Here is a 16,206-nt window from a genome sequence, read left to right as displayed (position 1 = left end):
TCTCATTCTCACACTCTCACCTCCTATCCAGAAATTCTAGGTCGTTTCTGGTTACAGATAAACATTTGTAGCATTTGTTCTATTCTCCTATAAAATGTGCACCTGGGTCCCTGTAGCATGTGTGCTTTACCAGGTGCACCATTGCTCAGCCCCAATGACAGGGTTTTAAATAGTTATCTAGTAGAATCAAATTTCTATACGAGATTTCCATTTAGGTAAAAAACCAATGAGAAATCAATAAGAGACTGGGTAATGGCACATCATTTGCTTCAGCTTTTTATATTGCATATATGAGTGAAACCATTCAGTAGTTTAATTTCAGAAGCATGCAGGTCATTTGGAAACAAACCAATTATAGCAACAAGAGTACTTGAACTCAAACACAAAATTAAAAAAACTTGAGATAATATATATATAAGAAGGATGAGAAAGACAAAAAATATATAAGATTAAAAAGTACTAGAGAGAAAATTACCTCATTTAACAAAACATAAAGGTCTATATGTATGTGAATGTGTTCATACATAAAAGTATTAATATAATTTATATATATATATATATTTAATATAAATACCTCTAAGAAAGTCTTTCTTAAACTGCTCTTGTCTCACTATTCTTTGAACATCCTCTATGCATTTCTACCTTTCCTTTCATAAGTCAAAGTTGTCCCATATATCTATGATTTGTGTTTCTGGATCTGTTTCACTGTGTGTCACTTTGCTGAGAGTTAAATATTCCTGTTTCTTTCTCTGTGAAACTCCTTTCAGTAACTCTTCCAAGGTATGCCTGGTAATGGCTAACTCCTGTTGCCTTTGTATGTTTGGTACTGGTTTGGTAGTTTTTTCAAATTTAAATGATAGTTTTGCAGGGTAAAGTATACATGGTTGGCAGTTGTATTTCATAATCATGAATATACCACTCCACTCTCTCCTAACCTCCATGTGTTCTGCAGGACAGTCTAACTATGGTGTTACATTCTTCTTTTACATTCTTCTTTTCCCTGGCAGCTTATAATTTTTCTTTGTCCTTGACTTTTGATAATTTCACAATTATGTGTCTTGGTGTAGGTCTACTTGGTGTAGGATTTAGGGTGTTCTCTCTGCTTCCTGATCATCTACATCCTGACCATATCCTAATTTGGAAATTTTTCCACTATTATTTTTTTGAATATGGTTTCTGCCCCCATCTTTCCTTCCTCTCCTGAGACCCCTATAATTCTGATCTTTACTTTTCTAATGGAGTCTTCAATATCTCAAAGAGCTAAATATTTTTTTCTAATTCCTTTTTCTCCTTTGAAGTCAAAGAGTATGGTCATTTAGTCTTCTTTTTCTGATGTTTTCTCTTTTACATGAATAAGTCTACTTCTTTTTGAGACTGAGATGCATTCAAAGTGTTCTTCAAACCCTGTAGTTCTGTATTCATGATTTCCATTTTTTCTGTCCAGTGAGTCTTTGAGATCATAGATTTCTTTCTTAATCCATTCCTTCATATTAAATTAAGAGCTTTATATATCTTCAAATTTCCTGATAATGTAATTCCCAAATTCTTTATCTTCTGGATCTGCATCAAGTGCATAGCCATCTTGATTTCCCAGTGCTGGAGATTTCCTGGTTTTACCCATCCATTTTGGTTTCTGTTTGTCTGTAGGTGGTGCCAGGTTCTGTTTTGTGTGTGAACTGTGGGCAGAGGGGAGGAGTTCTAAAGAAGTGAAGTAGTATTATGGCACCTGATGTTCCTTAAACAGAGACCTAGTTGGGGTGGGGAAGATGGGGGGGGGGGGCAGGATCCTAGGTCTCCTCCTCCTCTTCCCAGACTGTTTCCTTAAAGTAGGTGCTCTGCTTTGAGGTCAAAGTCTCTTCCCCAACTACAGGGAAGTTTGACCTTGAACAGCTGGGTCTCTATGGCAGTGATACACCTTACAGTTTAGTAGGTTCCCCTGATGATATAGAGGTTCAATGTTCAGTTCCTTGAGTCTAGTCCATGGTTCCCTGGACTTTGATTTATTAAACCGTGGTTCTGAGCTCCCACAGTACCACCAATCCCACTCCCATGGTGCCCACTCTTTTTTTTTTTTTTAAACCACTAGGTTACTGAGTGGTTATGCTTGGGCCCTTTAAATTCCCAACACAGAATATTTGTCTTTTAATTCCTTGATAATCAAATGACATTATGTTATCTACTCAGGTCACCAGATTTCAGATTTGGATGTCTAATAACTTCAGATTTACTTGCTACCCCAGGGCCTTTCATTGTATACTTTCAACGTGTTATCATCTCTCTTACCTCTACAGATCTCCAATTATTTTCCTTTCTTTTAATAAACTTATCAAGGCACCCATATCTGGCCCCACTTGTTCCTAGGGAACCTGGTGCTAAGCCACTCATAAACCTGCTTCTGTGTCAAAAATTTGTATGTCATAGAACATCCCCCTCACTAGCATCGATTGAAAGCCAGCCCTCAACACAAGTAGAATTTTTTTCTATTAAAAAAAAAAGATTTTTAGGTGACCTTGATTTGCAAGACTATAAATGTTTCAGAGTTACAATTTCACACCTCTTCTTTAAATTGTTACTACATCATCCACCAAAGTTCAATAGACCCTTTCCACCCTTGCAACCCAGGTCTCACTCTCCCCAGTCCCACTTGCTAACTATGGCTCTGCAGTTTTGAGGTCAGGTTTGTCTTCATTTGATTCTGCCTGTTTTCCTTTGCTTTATTTCTTTTTCTTTTTTATGTATTGTTATTATTTATTTATTTATTTATTTGCATCCAGGGTTATTGCTGGGGCTTAGTGCCTGAACTATGGATCCAGTGCTCCTGGCAGCCATTTTTCTCCCCATTTTATTGGATAGGACAAAGAAATTGGGAGGGAAAAGGAGGGGGGAGAAAGACAGATGCCTGCAGACCTGTTTCACTCACTGCTTGTGAAGTGACCCCCCCTGCAGGTGGGGAGCTGGGGGCTTGAACCAGGATATTTGTTCTTTGTACTATGTGGCTTAACCCAGTGTACCACCACCCAGTTCTTTACTTTGTTTCTTTATCTAGCCCCTCATGGTGAAATAATTTATATTCTCATTTCATGTAAGTCCATTTACTATTTCTTACAAGACTAGTCTTGTGGTAATGAAGTCCTTTAATCAATGTTTTTCTGGAAGACTCCATCACTCCTTCAAACCTAAGTGATAAATAGCTGGAGAGAGTAAATTTGGGCACAGGTCTTTTCCCCTCCTTATTGAAATCTCCTTTCCAAAGTATTCCATTACTTTGCTCATTGATTTCTACAAAGTGTAGAATATAAATGGATATAACCTGAACACTTTTCTCATACAGCTTAGGACTGGGGTGTGGGAGGGTAGAGGGCCAACTGAGAGTGGTTGAGAGACTAATATTATGTCTTATCTAACAGACATGCCAATTTAAAAAGAGTGAACATATACTAAGAGCTATAAACAAGATCCAAAGTTGTCAGGATTATAATTACAAAATTGTATCCAAATGGGGGTACTGAATAATGTACCAGAAGCACAAAAATGACATTAAGAGCTTGACTCTGAAGAGTAGGTTGCATTTTAATAGGTATAAACAGTGATACTAAGTGCACATTCTGAAATCAACCCAATTAAAGTTACAGAAGTAGATAGCAAGAAACATACTGGGGGAAATGAAGGATACATGGAACAAATACATACACAAAAAACTCTATCAAAGCCAAAGTTAGTATTTAAGACAAAAATGAAATGTGGTAGGAAAAGTTTAAAATACCACTAAGTATTTGAAGACTCATACTAAAGTCTTGGTGAGTACAAGCATTACAGTTAATACCAACAATCCCTCAGTGTTCAGTCTGAGATACTTGCTAATGCTATAACTCTAAAAGTATGAAAAGTTCTCTTCTGCTGGGCTCATAATTACTTTTTGACTTGATGCATTTAGGAAGCAGCTGAAAATTAACAACACTGTTATTTATGGACATAAAGGCACAATGCTTATCTCCAGTCAGCAAACACAAAATCATTAAACTGAAACTACTTTTCTGAGTTAAGGGAATTTTTCTGATATATAATGATCATCTTGTTTTTCTAACATGGGACATAAACCTGTATTTGACTCAGTTTTGGATTTCACAATGCATTTAATTATGGGACAGAAATTTTGACTAAAATAAGGCAATTTCTTTCTTTCTTTCTTTCTTTCTTTCTTTCTTTCTTTCTTTCTTTCTTTCTTTCTTTCTTTTTTCACCAGAGCACTGCTCAGCTCTGGCTTATGGTGGTGTAAGGGATTGAACCGGGGACTTAAGAGCCTCAGGCATGAAAGTCTATTTGCATAACCATTATGCTATACCCCCCACCCAGTAAGACTATTTCTTTTTTTTTAATAAAGTTTTTATTTATTTATTTATTTATTTTTCCTTTTTGTTGCCCTTGTTGTTTAACATTGTTGTGGTTATTAATGTCGTTGTTGTTGGATAGGTCAGAGAGAAATGGAGAGAGGAGGGGAAGACAGAGAGGAGGAGAGAAAGACAGACACCTGCAGACCTGCTTCACCGCTTGTGAAGTGACTCCGCTGCAGGTGGGGAGCCGGGGGCTCGAACTGGGATCCTTACGCAGGTCCTGGCGATTTGCGCCACATGCGCTTAACCCGCTGTGTCACCGCCCGACTCCCAAGACCATTTCTTTATGCTTTTACTAAGACTATTTCTTTATGCTTTTACTAAACAACACATACACAGATCAAAGGAATCTGATCATACTAGGGATAGTGATAACTGCAGCACACAGCATCAGGTAACAGGACAGAGAGAGCAACACTGTGACTAGTTTAAATCTAAAATTCCTTCCAATTCAGAAGTTCTGACTGAATTCTACTGCACTAAATCCTGTAGAAGAACCAGACATTTATACAATACTAGAATTGATCATTAAAAGCTGATTACCTAAATGACAAAGGCCAGTAACTGCCCAAATTTAAACTAAATGCTTAATAAAGACACTATCTGAAATGGACTTCGTCTCTTAATGTACATTCACAAGATTCTGCCATCTGCTTTAAAGTAGCTTTACTCTATGTTAGGGGAGGACAGCTACATGTAAAGCTGGAAGAACAAAAATCTAAAATGGCAACAAACTGAGGGTATTCAAAGTCACTAAGCAGCAACTCTTGTAGAACTTCTCTTGAGCTGTCTATCAAGGCAATTTACCACCCATAGATTATAACTCAAACAGTGACCTTTGTGTAGACATGCTTATTATCAACCACCAGTGCCCATTTTTCTGGGATACCACTGGGCCTTGAACAAAAGCCAATATTAAGCATGCTACCTTCTTTTATTTACCTGTCCTCCTGCATTGGATTTCATTTCTGCCACATCAGGTTAAGTAACAAACATTTGGATTTTTCTTGATCAAAAATATTCTTTGTCAGAAATGAGTTCAACAGTATATTTAAGTGCATGATATACCTGCATTATTTTACTATAGCCATATAAACAATCAGTTATCCAAATTCTTAAAAAAGCAGAACTTAATTAAGTAATCATAGTTACTATAGAATTCATGACTTATCTGCAACAATGTCATATACTCTTGATAAACTATCACTTTTGTCTACATATATTTCATTTTTTCCAGAGCAAATGCACTCACATGACTTGACTTCTCCCATCAAACAAACAAAAAAATGTTACTCAGATCTGAAAACAAGTTGATGACTTTTAAATGAGATGTCAGACAAGTTGTTTGAACTCTGGATTTTAGTCTCTCTTTTTTTTTAATATTTATTTATTGGCTAGAGATTGAGAAAAATGAGGGAGAAAGAGAGAGGGGAAAGATACGCGCATCACTGCTTTGCCACTTGTGAAGTTTCCTCCTTGTAGATGGGGCACAGGAGCTTGAACCCAGGTCTCTGTTTATGCTAACATATGTACTCTACCAGGTAAGCCATCACCCAGCTCCATGGGAGTTAGTTCCTTTATAAAAGAGCTCAAACACTCCCAATGTGTCTTCCACCCCTAATATCCATTAATTTGCATTGATATAAGAATTTGGATGTTTTGTGTTTCAAAAATATTCTATGGAATTTTTTTTTTTTTTTTTTTTTGCAAAGCCAAGGCTGCCCACATGCGTCATGACTTCACACTTCTGGGTTGACTCTGTATTTTCTGTGCTTCAGATAGGGAGAGACAAAGAAAAAGAGATCCACCATAGTACTGGAGCTTCCCACAGTGTAGAGGTTTGAATTTGAGTTGCACAAATGACAAGGCACACATTTATGGGATGAGCTTTCCCTCAGTCTCAGGAATATTTTTAAAAGGATAACTTACTTTTAATAAAGAGCTTGTTCTCACATATATTTACTCTACCATTTCATTTTATTTTAATTAATGAGAAAGAATCTCATCGCACACTAATACGTGAAATACTGGGGGTCAAACTCAGAACCTCATGCTTGAGAGTCCAACATTTTATCCAATGCATCACCTCCTAGACTGTTTAACCATGTCTTAAACATAGGAAAATATCTCTAAGACAGTCAAATTCAAATAAGTTTCCCTCTGTCAGATCATGTTGTCTTTGATAGGGAAATTCTAATAATTCCATCTTGATCACAGTCATGTAAAAAGGATATAAATGGGGAGTCGGGCGGTAGCACAGCGGGTTAAGCGAAGTGCAAGGACCGGTGTAAGGATCCCAGTTCAAGCCACCGGCTCCCCACCTGCAGGGGAGTTGCTTCACAAGTGGTAAAGCAGGTCTGCAGGTGTCTATCTTTCTCTCCCCCCTGTCTTCCCCTCCTCTCTCCATTTCTCTCTGTCCTATCTAACAACAATGACATCAATAACAACAACAACTACAACAACAATAAAAAAGGGCAACAAAAGGGGAAATAAATAAATATAAAAAATTTTTTAAAAGAGATATAAATGGGGCCGGGTGGTGGCACACTTGGTTAAGCGCATGTATTACAATGTGCAAGAACCCGGGTTTGAGCCCCCGGTCCCCACCTGCAGGGGGAAAGCTTTATGAGTGGTGAAGCAGAGCTACAGGTGTTTCTCTGTTTCTCTCCCTCTCTATCACCCCCTCCTCTCTTGATTTCTGGCTGTCTCTAACCAATAAATAAATATAGTAAGAAGAAATTTTTTAAAAAGATATACATGTAATGCCAGAAATTCAATATTACCAAGTTGTTTTGCAAAAATACCCACTGTGAAAATGTGTATTTACTAAATAACCTTGGTAAACTGGAAACTGTTCAAGGAATCCAGAGTCTGAAGGGCCACACATATCTTTAACATACTGAAACATAAAAAAAAAGAGATTTAAACTCCTGCTCTTACTAAAACAAAGCATAACAAATTATTCAACCTTTATATAAAAATTATTCAACATTTTTTATTAGAAAAAAAAAGATATGGTCGGGAGGTGGCGCAGTGATAAAAGTTTTGAACTCTAAAACATGAGGTCCTGAGTTCGATCCTCAGCAGCACTGTGCCAGAGTGATGTCTGGTTCTTTCTCCCTCCTCCTATCTTTCTCACTAATAAATAAATAAAATCTTTAAAAAAAAAAAGGTAACATTGTTATTCTGGGTTCCTATAAAGTAATCCACTGGAAAATTATGCTTTATACTGCATCAAATAAAATACTGTATTAACAAGATACTAAAAACACAGTATTTTATTTAACTACAGAAATCATGCTTATCATTTTTTATGTTCTATTACTAAGATCTTTAGAAAGAGGAAACTGGAAAACTTTCTTTGAATAACAAGTACTGCTCTGCATAGATTCTTTTTCTATTCTTTTTTAAAAGCAGTGATTAGATATGCAAATGATGATTTAACAATTACAGACACCACAAGTTTACTCACTGAAATACCATGAGACTGACTTTACAGAACAAGTACTTAAATTTTAATTACTTTTACTGTTGCACTAACAAATTTAATCCCTGACAATGACATAGGTAACACTTAACCTGTATCTAAGAACAATATTATCATGTAGCAACTATGATAGTCATCTTAGTCCTCACACACAAAGGAACTATTTTAAAAAAGTAGTCACCCAGGTACTTTTTTTCCCAGTACTTAAAGGTCCATAGTTTCTAAATAGTACAGGTCCTTAAAAGTCATGAATAAATAGAGCTCAAGTATCATATGTATTAAAAATTTATTAATGCCTTTGTATGTAGATCTACTTGTGATCTACAAGTGAGATTAAATCTTCAAAAATTACTAGATTAGTGTTTTCATTTTCTTGCCTACTGTCAACAAATACCTGTTATCAAAAATATTAGTTGCTCCATAAAACTAATTAGGTTAAATATTGTAAAACAATCCAATCAAAAATATTAGTTGCTCCATAAAACTAATTAGGTTAAATATTATAAAACAATCCAATCAAAAATATTAGTTGCTCCATAAAACTAATTAGGTTAAATATCATAAAACAATCCAATAGAAGTAACAAAATAATTGTTCTATTTTATTTTGAAATAGAGTAAGATGCCAAAAGGGAGACAGAGAGGAGAGACATCTGCAGCACTGTTCCACCACTCATGAAGTTACCGCTTTGCCGGTGAGCGACAAGGTACCCAGGCCCTGGTAGATATGTCACCTGCAGGGTGTGCCACTACCCAGCCCCCAATTTTTATGTTATTATTTTTAAAAGATTATTAATCTATTATGAGAGTAAGAGAACCAAAGCACTGTTTAGCCCTGGCATAAACTGGTGCTGGGGACCGAACCTGAGGGTCGCCAGTGCTCTAGCAGACTAAGCTTGGGTCCCCTGATCCAAGAAGTTGTTGTTGTTTTTTTTTTAACCAGAGCATTACTCAGCTCTGACTTATGGTGGGGGGGGGGGGGGCTGAACCTGGGACTTTGGAGCCTCAGGCCTGAGAGGCTCTTTGCATAACTATTATGCTACCCTACCCTCAGAAGTAAAAAAAAAAAAAATTAATTTATTTATTTCCTTTTGTTGCCATTGTTTTACCTTTGTAGCTATTATTGATGTCGTTGTTGGATAGGACAGAGAGAAATGGAGAGAGGAGGGGAAGACAGAAAAGGGGAGAGAGAGGCACCTACAGACTTACTTCACAGCCTGTGAAGGGACTCCCCTGCAGGTGAGGAGCAGGGGGCTCTAACCCGGAGCAGGGGGCTTTAACCGGCATTCTTCAGCAGGTCCCTGAGCTTTGCACCACGTGCGCTTACCCACTGTGCTACCGCCTGACTCCTGATAGAAGTAAAATTTTAAAGAGATAAAAGAAACATTCATCCCACAGCAAGGTACATTATCACAATGCAATAATGATTCACTGCTGTTTCCCAGTTTCTAGCTCACTTTGGATAGTATGCTGCTTTGCCATGTGTGTGACTCAGGTTTGCATTCAGTCACTACTGAACTGAATGAAGTTTCAGTGCTGTGGTCTGTTCCACTCTGTCTCTATCTAAAAAATAAATTTAATCTTTCTCTAAAAAGTTCAAAAAATAAATATATGGTTGAATAGACTATTGGTAAAAAATGTTATTATTTTAGCATTCTCCCCTACCTGTCTATCTATCTATACATATATTCAGTTCAAGATGTAAAATAAAATTCATTTGTGGAGTGCAAACCTCCAAAATAGGTTCAAACTAAAGTCTTACTATGGCAAAATCTCTAGAATTTGGGATAATCAACTATAAAAATAGTTAATTTACTTCTCTGACACTGACTGGCTGATTAAGCCAAAGCAAAATAAATACATAGACACAGGTGAGCAAGAATTTCAAGTCATTATTCCTGTGCACACAGGCAGTGTCTGTGCCAGCAATAGCAAATTAACTTTTCTATAAAATCTATCAAAATTGAAACTTAAACTTTTGAAAAACCTACTGTTTATTCTGCTCCTTCAAACTTAAAAGCTCAATAATCTGAGGGGAGGGTCTATAATTATGATACTATAATATAATATGATATTATAATATAATTATAATTACTTAAGACTGAAGGTTTGTGTAAAGGTGCATGCCCTTTCAAGGAAAAAAAAAAGCAATAGTATTCTAAAATTGATCTTATGGGGCAACAATAAGGTTTGGGGGCCTGACAATTCACTGTTGTGAGGAAAGGAAATTTCACCTGTCCTCAATTTTCTTACCCTGCTTACCCTGCTTCAACAAACATCAGCAACAGGCTCTAAAATCTGGAATTCCTAGTCCAGCCAAGCAAGCCATAGAAGCAAATGGTTGCCCCAAGGCAGGACAGGAAGAAACAGGAAGGAAACAAAAAGGGAAAGCAGATCTGCGGCTCATGAGGATGATAGCAATAATTTTCTTATGTGTCACTGGATTTCATGGCTTATGACTGATGGATTTTTTTCTTTTTTTTTTTCTTTTTCTTTTTTTTTTTTTTCCCCCTCCAGGGTTATTGCTGGGCTCGGTGCCTGCACCATGAATCCACCGCTCCTGGAGGCCATTTTTCCCCCCTTTTGTTGCCCTTGTTGTAGCTTCGTTGTGGTTATTATTATTGCCCTTGTTGACGCAATTCGTTGTTGGATAGGACAGAGAGAAATGGAGAGAGGAGGGGAAGACAGAGAAAGGGAGAGAAAGATAGACACCTGCAGACCTGCTTCAACGCCCGTGAAGCGACTCCCCTGCAGGTGGGGAGCCAGGGGCTCGAACTGGGATCCTTACGCCGGTCCCTGCGCTTTGCGCCACGTGCGCTTAACCCGCTGCGCCACCGCCCGACCCCCGATGGATTTTTTTCTAATCAACTACAAGCTGATTACATTCAAGTAGCTTCTTGGTTCTAGAACCTTCGGTATCTGTATTTGAGTATGACTGGTTCTGTAACAAAGGCTGAGTGAACTGATGCCTTTCTGTACTAAGAACCAGGTCCAGAACATGGGCCCCACTAATCTTCCTGAACATTAATAATACTTGAACATCCTAAGCACTTTTATATCTATAAAGTGCTCACCATATACACTACCTCAGATTCTTCTCAGAGCTCTTCAGGAGGTGCCATATGTAAAAAATGCCACAGACCACCTCTGTTCAATTTAGAATTGGAATTTGTCAGTACAGAAGCCTAATAAGGAGTTAGTTAAAAATCTCTAAAGATACATCAGTCTCAAGAGGGTAAATCAAGAGAGTAAGAGAGACTAGCGAAAATCTACCAGCACAAAGGGAAAACAGCCTTCCCCAGCTACTGTGCAAAGAATAGTGTTACACTGGGGTGCCTTTATAAAATCTTCATATTAGAAGAACATTATTTTATGTATATAGATGGGAATCACTCTTGTATTGTACATTCTCCATAGGTAGCAGGCAAAATTTAATAAGAACTTTGGTTCGGGGAAGTGGAGCAGTGGATAAAGCATTGGACTCTCAAGCATGAGGTCCTGAGTTCAATCCCCGGCAGCACATGTACCAGAGTGATGGTCTGGGTCTTTCTCTCTCCTCCTAAGTTTCTCATTAATAAATAAAATCTTAAAAAAAAAAAAAAAAAAAAGAACTTTGGTCTTAAATTCTAGTGGTCGAATTCATTCTTTGGGAAGCAAGATTATTACTTAGAGAAGATAACTAAGAGGGACCAAATGTACCCTTCCCTTTCCTGTTAATATCCCAAAGAAAACCATGTCATAAGGGGTTTTGTTTTCCAACAAGCAGACATAAGAAGTAATCTACTGCTGTTAAATGTAATTCCATCTTCCTAAAACACTTAATCTCACACTGTTATCTTTTGTTTCTCTCTCCTTTACTAGTCAAAGGAGATGTATAATAGTGTTGTATTTTTATAGCCACTTACTACCTTATTTATAGATTTATGATTCTTTGCTGCATTCTAGCCTGACTCTGTGTCAGGAACAAAGCACCACACAAATCACCTAGCCTGGGACAAGCTAAAACCTCCCAGGAAGATTCTGTAGACACTTGGGCTCCCTGAGTCTGTAGAGGGCTTGGTATTTCAAGAGGTCAATCTTGGGTCTCTTCACTTTGATGACTAATGTTAAATTGTTTGGCTTTTTAGAAAAATATTTAGCTGTGCGTATTTATATAATTTCATCCACAGTGCACACAGTAGGCACGTACTCGGTAACCAGATTCTCTAGATGATGATAAGACAAAAACAGGATTTTTTTTTTTCCTAAAGGGTAAGAAAGGTTAAAAAAAAAAAATCACCCAGATTTGTAGAAGCTTCTGTGCATTCCTTTTTGACTAAAAACTAAGCGCACCTCTGTTGAAAAAAGGATGACACACTACATAATGCCAACCACATAATAGGGAATTTCCAAGATCACTAAGAAAATGTTATCCTAAATCACACTACACTTTCCTTTAATATGTGTTACCACACAGGAGAGGCTGTAGAACTGGTGCTTGTCCACTCACTCCCACAATGTGTCCAGGAAAAGCAGGGGCAGAACATTCAGAAGTTAAAGACCCGATGTCTTGAACTGACATCTATCCTTTACGTAGTCTAAGGGTTGTGTAAGCCCAGAGACATTAAGTAAAAGACAAGTTATTCATATTTTTGGAAGAAATATTTAAACAACACTGCTTGAAACTGCTGTCAACACCGTCTTCCTCAGACCATCAGGTATCCATCCTCCTTATCATTAAGCAATTTTAATAAAGAAAAACTGCGGTGTGGTTGGCAAAAAATACCATAACGTTTTTGTATTTAAAAAAAAGTATTTATACTTGACTTCATAAGTAAAATCTCTTGCTATTAATTACCACCACATCCGCCCGCTACTGCCTCTCACATATTTTGTCTCAAAAATCTTCCAATGGCCAAATTCATGTATGGGGAGGTGGGGTGGGGGTTGGAGACATGGACCTGGTAACGAATTTCAGGTTTCTCGTTTCTTCCCGAAAAGACATCCATCCTCCCGGACCCTCCTCCTCAAGCCTGAAACATTGTTTGCTGGGATAAAACACTGAGAACTTACACAGCTGCGGGGCAACCTGTGTAATCCACTTTTTTTTTTTGGATTGCTGTTTCTGCTTGCTGTCAGGCAAAGTCGCCAGGTCTGACCTGTGGCCTAATCACAAAACTTACTCTCACGCTGTCAAGTCAGCAGGTCACGCCGAGCTGCCCAGCCACCCATCTGCACCTCCCACCCCCATGTGCGCGACCCCTTGACGCCGCTGCCCCTTCTCGCTCTGGCTCACCTGACCACGTTGGGGTGCTCGAAGGTTTCCAGGTGCCTCAGCACCGCCACCTCGCGGATGGTGGAGAGCGGCATGCCTTCCTCGCCCGTCTGCACCCGCACGCGCTTCAACGCCACGAATCGGCCTCCGTTCTTCAGGTCCCGGGCCTTGAACACCTTCCCATAGGCGCCCTCCCCGATCTCCGCCACGCACTCGTACTGCTGGTCGGCTCTCAGACCGTCCTTCTCCATACCGTCCGGCACGGCTCTACAGCGACGGGCAGGAGAGGAGGGTGCGCTCCGGTCGCTCGCGGCCGCGGCTGGGCTCCTCCTGGGCTCCCCGGACCGTCTCTCTCGCCCCGGAGCTCGGGCTCGCGCTCTCTCACCGGCACTGACTAGCGCGCGGGTGCTCGGGTTCAGCCGCCGCCGGCGCTGGATGGAGCGACCTCCCCGCGGGCGGGTGCAACCCCTTTGCGGCAGCCGCGAAACTCCGCCTGCCGAGTCGCCGGAGAGCAAGCCGATCCCTCCTCTTTTCCTCGCGGGAGCTTCTCCGTCCTCTGCAAGAGACACTGGAGGCGCTTACATACTCTCTTGCCCCAAAGCGTCTCAAGATTGCAATTATGCCACCTACAAGAGAAGACAAGAGGACCGACAAGAAGTGCGATCAGACAGACATCCTAGGCGCCTTCCTCGGGGTTCCTGTAGATCCTCCTCCTCCTCCTTAAAGTCGCCCCCCCCCCCGACGCTACCCTCCGAGCTCTCCAGCCCTCTCCCTGGCCACTTGATCCTTCCTCGTTCCTCCGAGAAAAGTGAAGTTACTTTTCTTTCCCTGCAAGGCTGCAGCGGTCTTCGCCCAAGGAGGTTGCAGGGGCCCCTCGGGGATGAGCGCGCCGCTCGGGACGCAGAGCAGCGGGAGGGGGCGTGCCGAGCGGCCCAGAGTGTGCCGGGAGCGCGGGGGAGGGGAGGCGCCGGGCACGTCAATGTCACGGCTTAATATTTATCCCTATATCATTATGTTGTGTTGCTATACTCCCAGCGAACTCACACACCCCCCCCACAAGCCTGGACGTGCAAGAAGAGGGGGCTCCAGGAGGGCCCTGGAGCATGGTGGAGGAAAGTCCTGCACATGCTAGTGTACAGAAACTGTAGGTCCACCCATGTGGGGGCCGCAGTATGTGGGTGGGGGCTCCTAGGACCTTGTAACCCGATGCTGGGAGCATGCGAGAAGGGGTGGTCAAGACATCTGCTCGGAAATTGCTTCCTTTCTTTCTACTTTCAGTTTTTCTACATGGAGATATTTTAAAAGGACTTGCAACGCAAATGATCTTGGGGTAGGTGGGGGGATAAAGAAGTCTGGGTTGGAATTCTTCCTCCGACTCGGAGGACCTCCCTGGTGGAAACCCATCAGGTCAGGGGTGGGCTGGGGCTTCCACTACTGGAGAGGGCCGGAGTGGGGGGTGGGAATGGGGGTGGGGGCTATGTGGCCATGAAAGAGTGAGTGGCCATGAAATCTTAAGGGTGGGAGGAAGTAGTGCTAGTCACACTTGAGTTTGTAGTCTTTAAGAATAGCTTCGGGAGCGAGGTAGCATAACCAAGACTCGCCCTGAAATGTTTAACTGATTTCAACCTGAGCAATCAATCTCCCCTTCAAAGGGGTGGGGGGTGGGGAAGGAGGAGTAAATGCCGAACCTCTGAAGGAGAGAAAGAAGGCGCAGCTGCACTCTTGGGCCAAAACTCCCACTTTTCAGACTCCCAGGAGTGGGACTGCCACCCCCACCCTCCGAAGGAGGTAGCAGAGGAGGTTGTCCCATTTCCCTTTAAACTTCAGACTCGGTCACGTTTGCAAACACACGACCCCCCCGGAACCTTCCTCATAACAAAGCGCTCGAGGGTGCGGGGGTGGGAGTGAGGGAAGTACTTTCCTTCCCCCCCCCCCTCCTAGTTGGAATACAGGACTACGGAACCTTCTTCTCCCAGCCACCCAGGCTCCGGCCAGTCTATCGCCGCGCCCGCCGCGTGTCCGGAATTCCCGGCCACCTTGGAATTCTCAGTCCCCAAACTGCTGGCCCAGCTTCCCGTCGGCCAGGAATCAGAGAAACTAATGGCCAGACCCTCAGGGTGTGCACCTCGGCGAGAGCAAAGCACCCCCTCACACTCACTCCATTCAGAACTCGCCTTAAAAGGTGAAGGTAAATTGGAGTTGGGGGCGGGGGGCAGAAGGCTGGTGAGGCGAGGACCCCGCTGGAGGAGCCGGCCTGGGGGTCTGAGCCAGGCCATGGGCCACACAGGTAGCCGAGAAGCCGCCGGCGGCTGTGCAGCCCGCCCCCCAGGCGTCCCCCCTCCCAGCCCCGCCCCGGCCCTGCCCAGCCCAACCCCAGGCTCTACAGCGAAGGAAGCGCCGGGGACGTTCCACCCCCGCAGGGAACAGCGCCCGCGGCCCCCGCACCACCCGCCCAGTCTGCTTCCCCCCTCGCATCCCCGACGGTGGGCTCAGGCTGAGAGAAACGCGAGCAGCAATGCCTCCCCCCTTCCTCCACTTTGTTGTTGTTGTTGCTTTCCCACGCTGGCTGAATGTGACTTGACCCCATTTCAAAAAAGTTTGACATAGTGCTTCAACATTTCCGCATTCCTCTGCGACTACAAAGGCTGCAGCCGCCTCCTTCTGCTTTCTGTCTCTGCTCTCTGTCTTCACACTCAATGAAATCCTTCATGTGCCTCTCCGAAGCCTGCCAAACACCGCAAGGGTCGCCACCAGCGCAGCTAGAAGAGGCTGCACTGGGGACCATGACTCCGCGTGTGCGCACACGCAGATAGGCCCACGTGCACAAGGGCTGGTGCGCTGCGGACCCAGGGTGCTTGCTGCGGGGTGTGCGTGCACTGAACTGATTATTATATATTTTTAATAATAAAAGCAAGCTAATACACCCAAGTAAGTGCGCGTTCGTGCGGGGTTCCAGCCTGAACGCTGGCCGCGTGCGCGCACTCCACTAACTGTATAACATGCCCTCAGGGCTTGCCAGCAAGAAACCTGCATTAACATTTACTTAGAGGGGTGAAGGTGGAGCCTGGACTAACA

The 16,206-nt window shown here is 42.1% G+C and overlaps 1 protein-coding gene across 1 annotated transcript in view; it reads right to left on the bottom strand.

Moving 5' to 3' along the window:
• CDK6 (cyclin dependent kinase 6) overlaps positions 1-13,382 on the bottom strand; it is a 284,231-nt gene extending 270,849 nt beyond the window's left edge. Inside the window, exon 1 of the mRNA XM_007522491.3 lies at positions 13,153-13,382. Coding sequence (XP_007522553.1) covers positions 13,153-13,382 — 230 coding nt within the window. The remainder of the gene's footprint in view (positions 1-13,152) is intronic.
• Positions 13,383-16,206: the final 2,824 nt, after the last annotated feature.

This window comes from Erinaceus europaeus, chromosome 8 (genome assembly GCF_950295315.1).
Source record: "Erinaceus europaeus chromosome 8, mEriEur2.1, whole genome shotgun sequence".
Lineage (NCBI taxonomy): Eukaryota > Metazoa > Chordata > Mammalia > Eulipotyphla > Erinaceidae > Erinaceus > Erinaceus europaeus.
The sequence above is the reverse complement of the archived record's forward strand: the minus strand, read 5'-3'. Positions and strand labels throughout refer to the sequence as shown.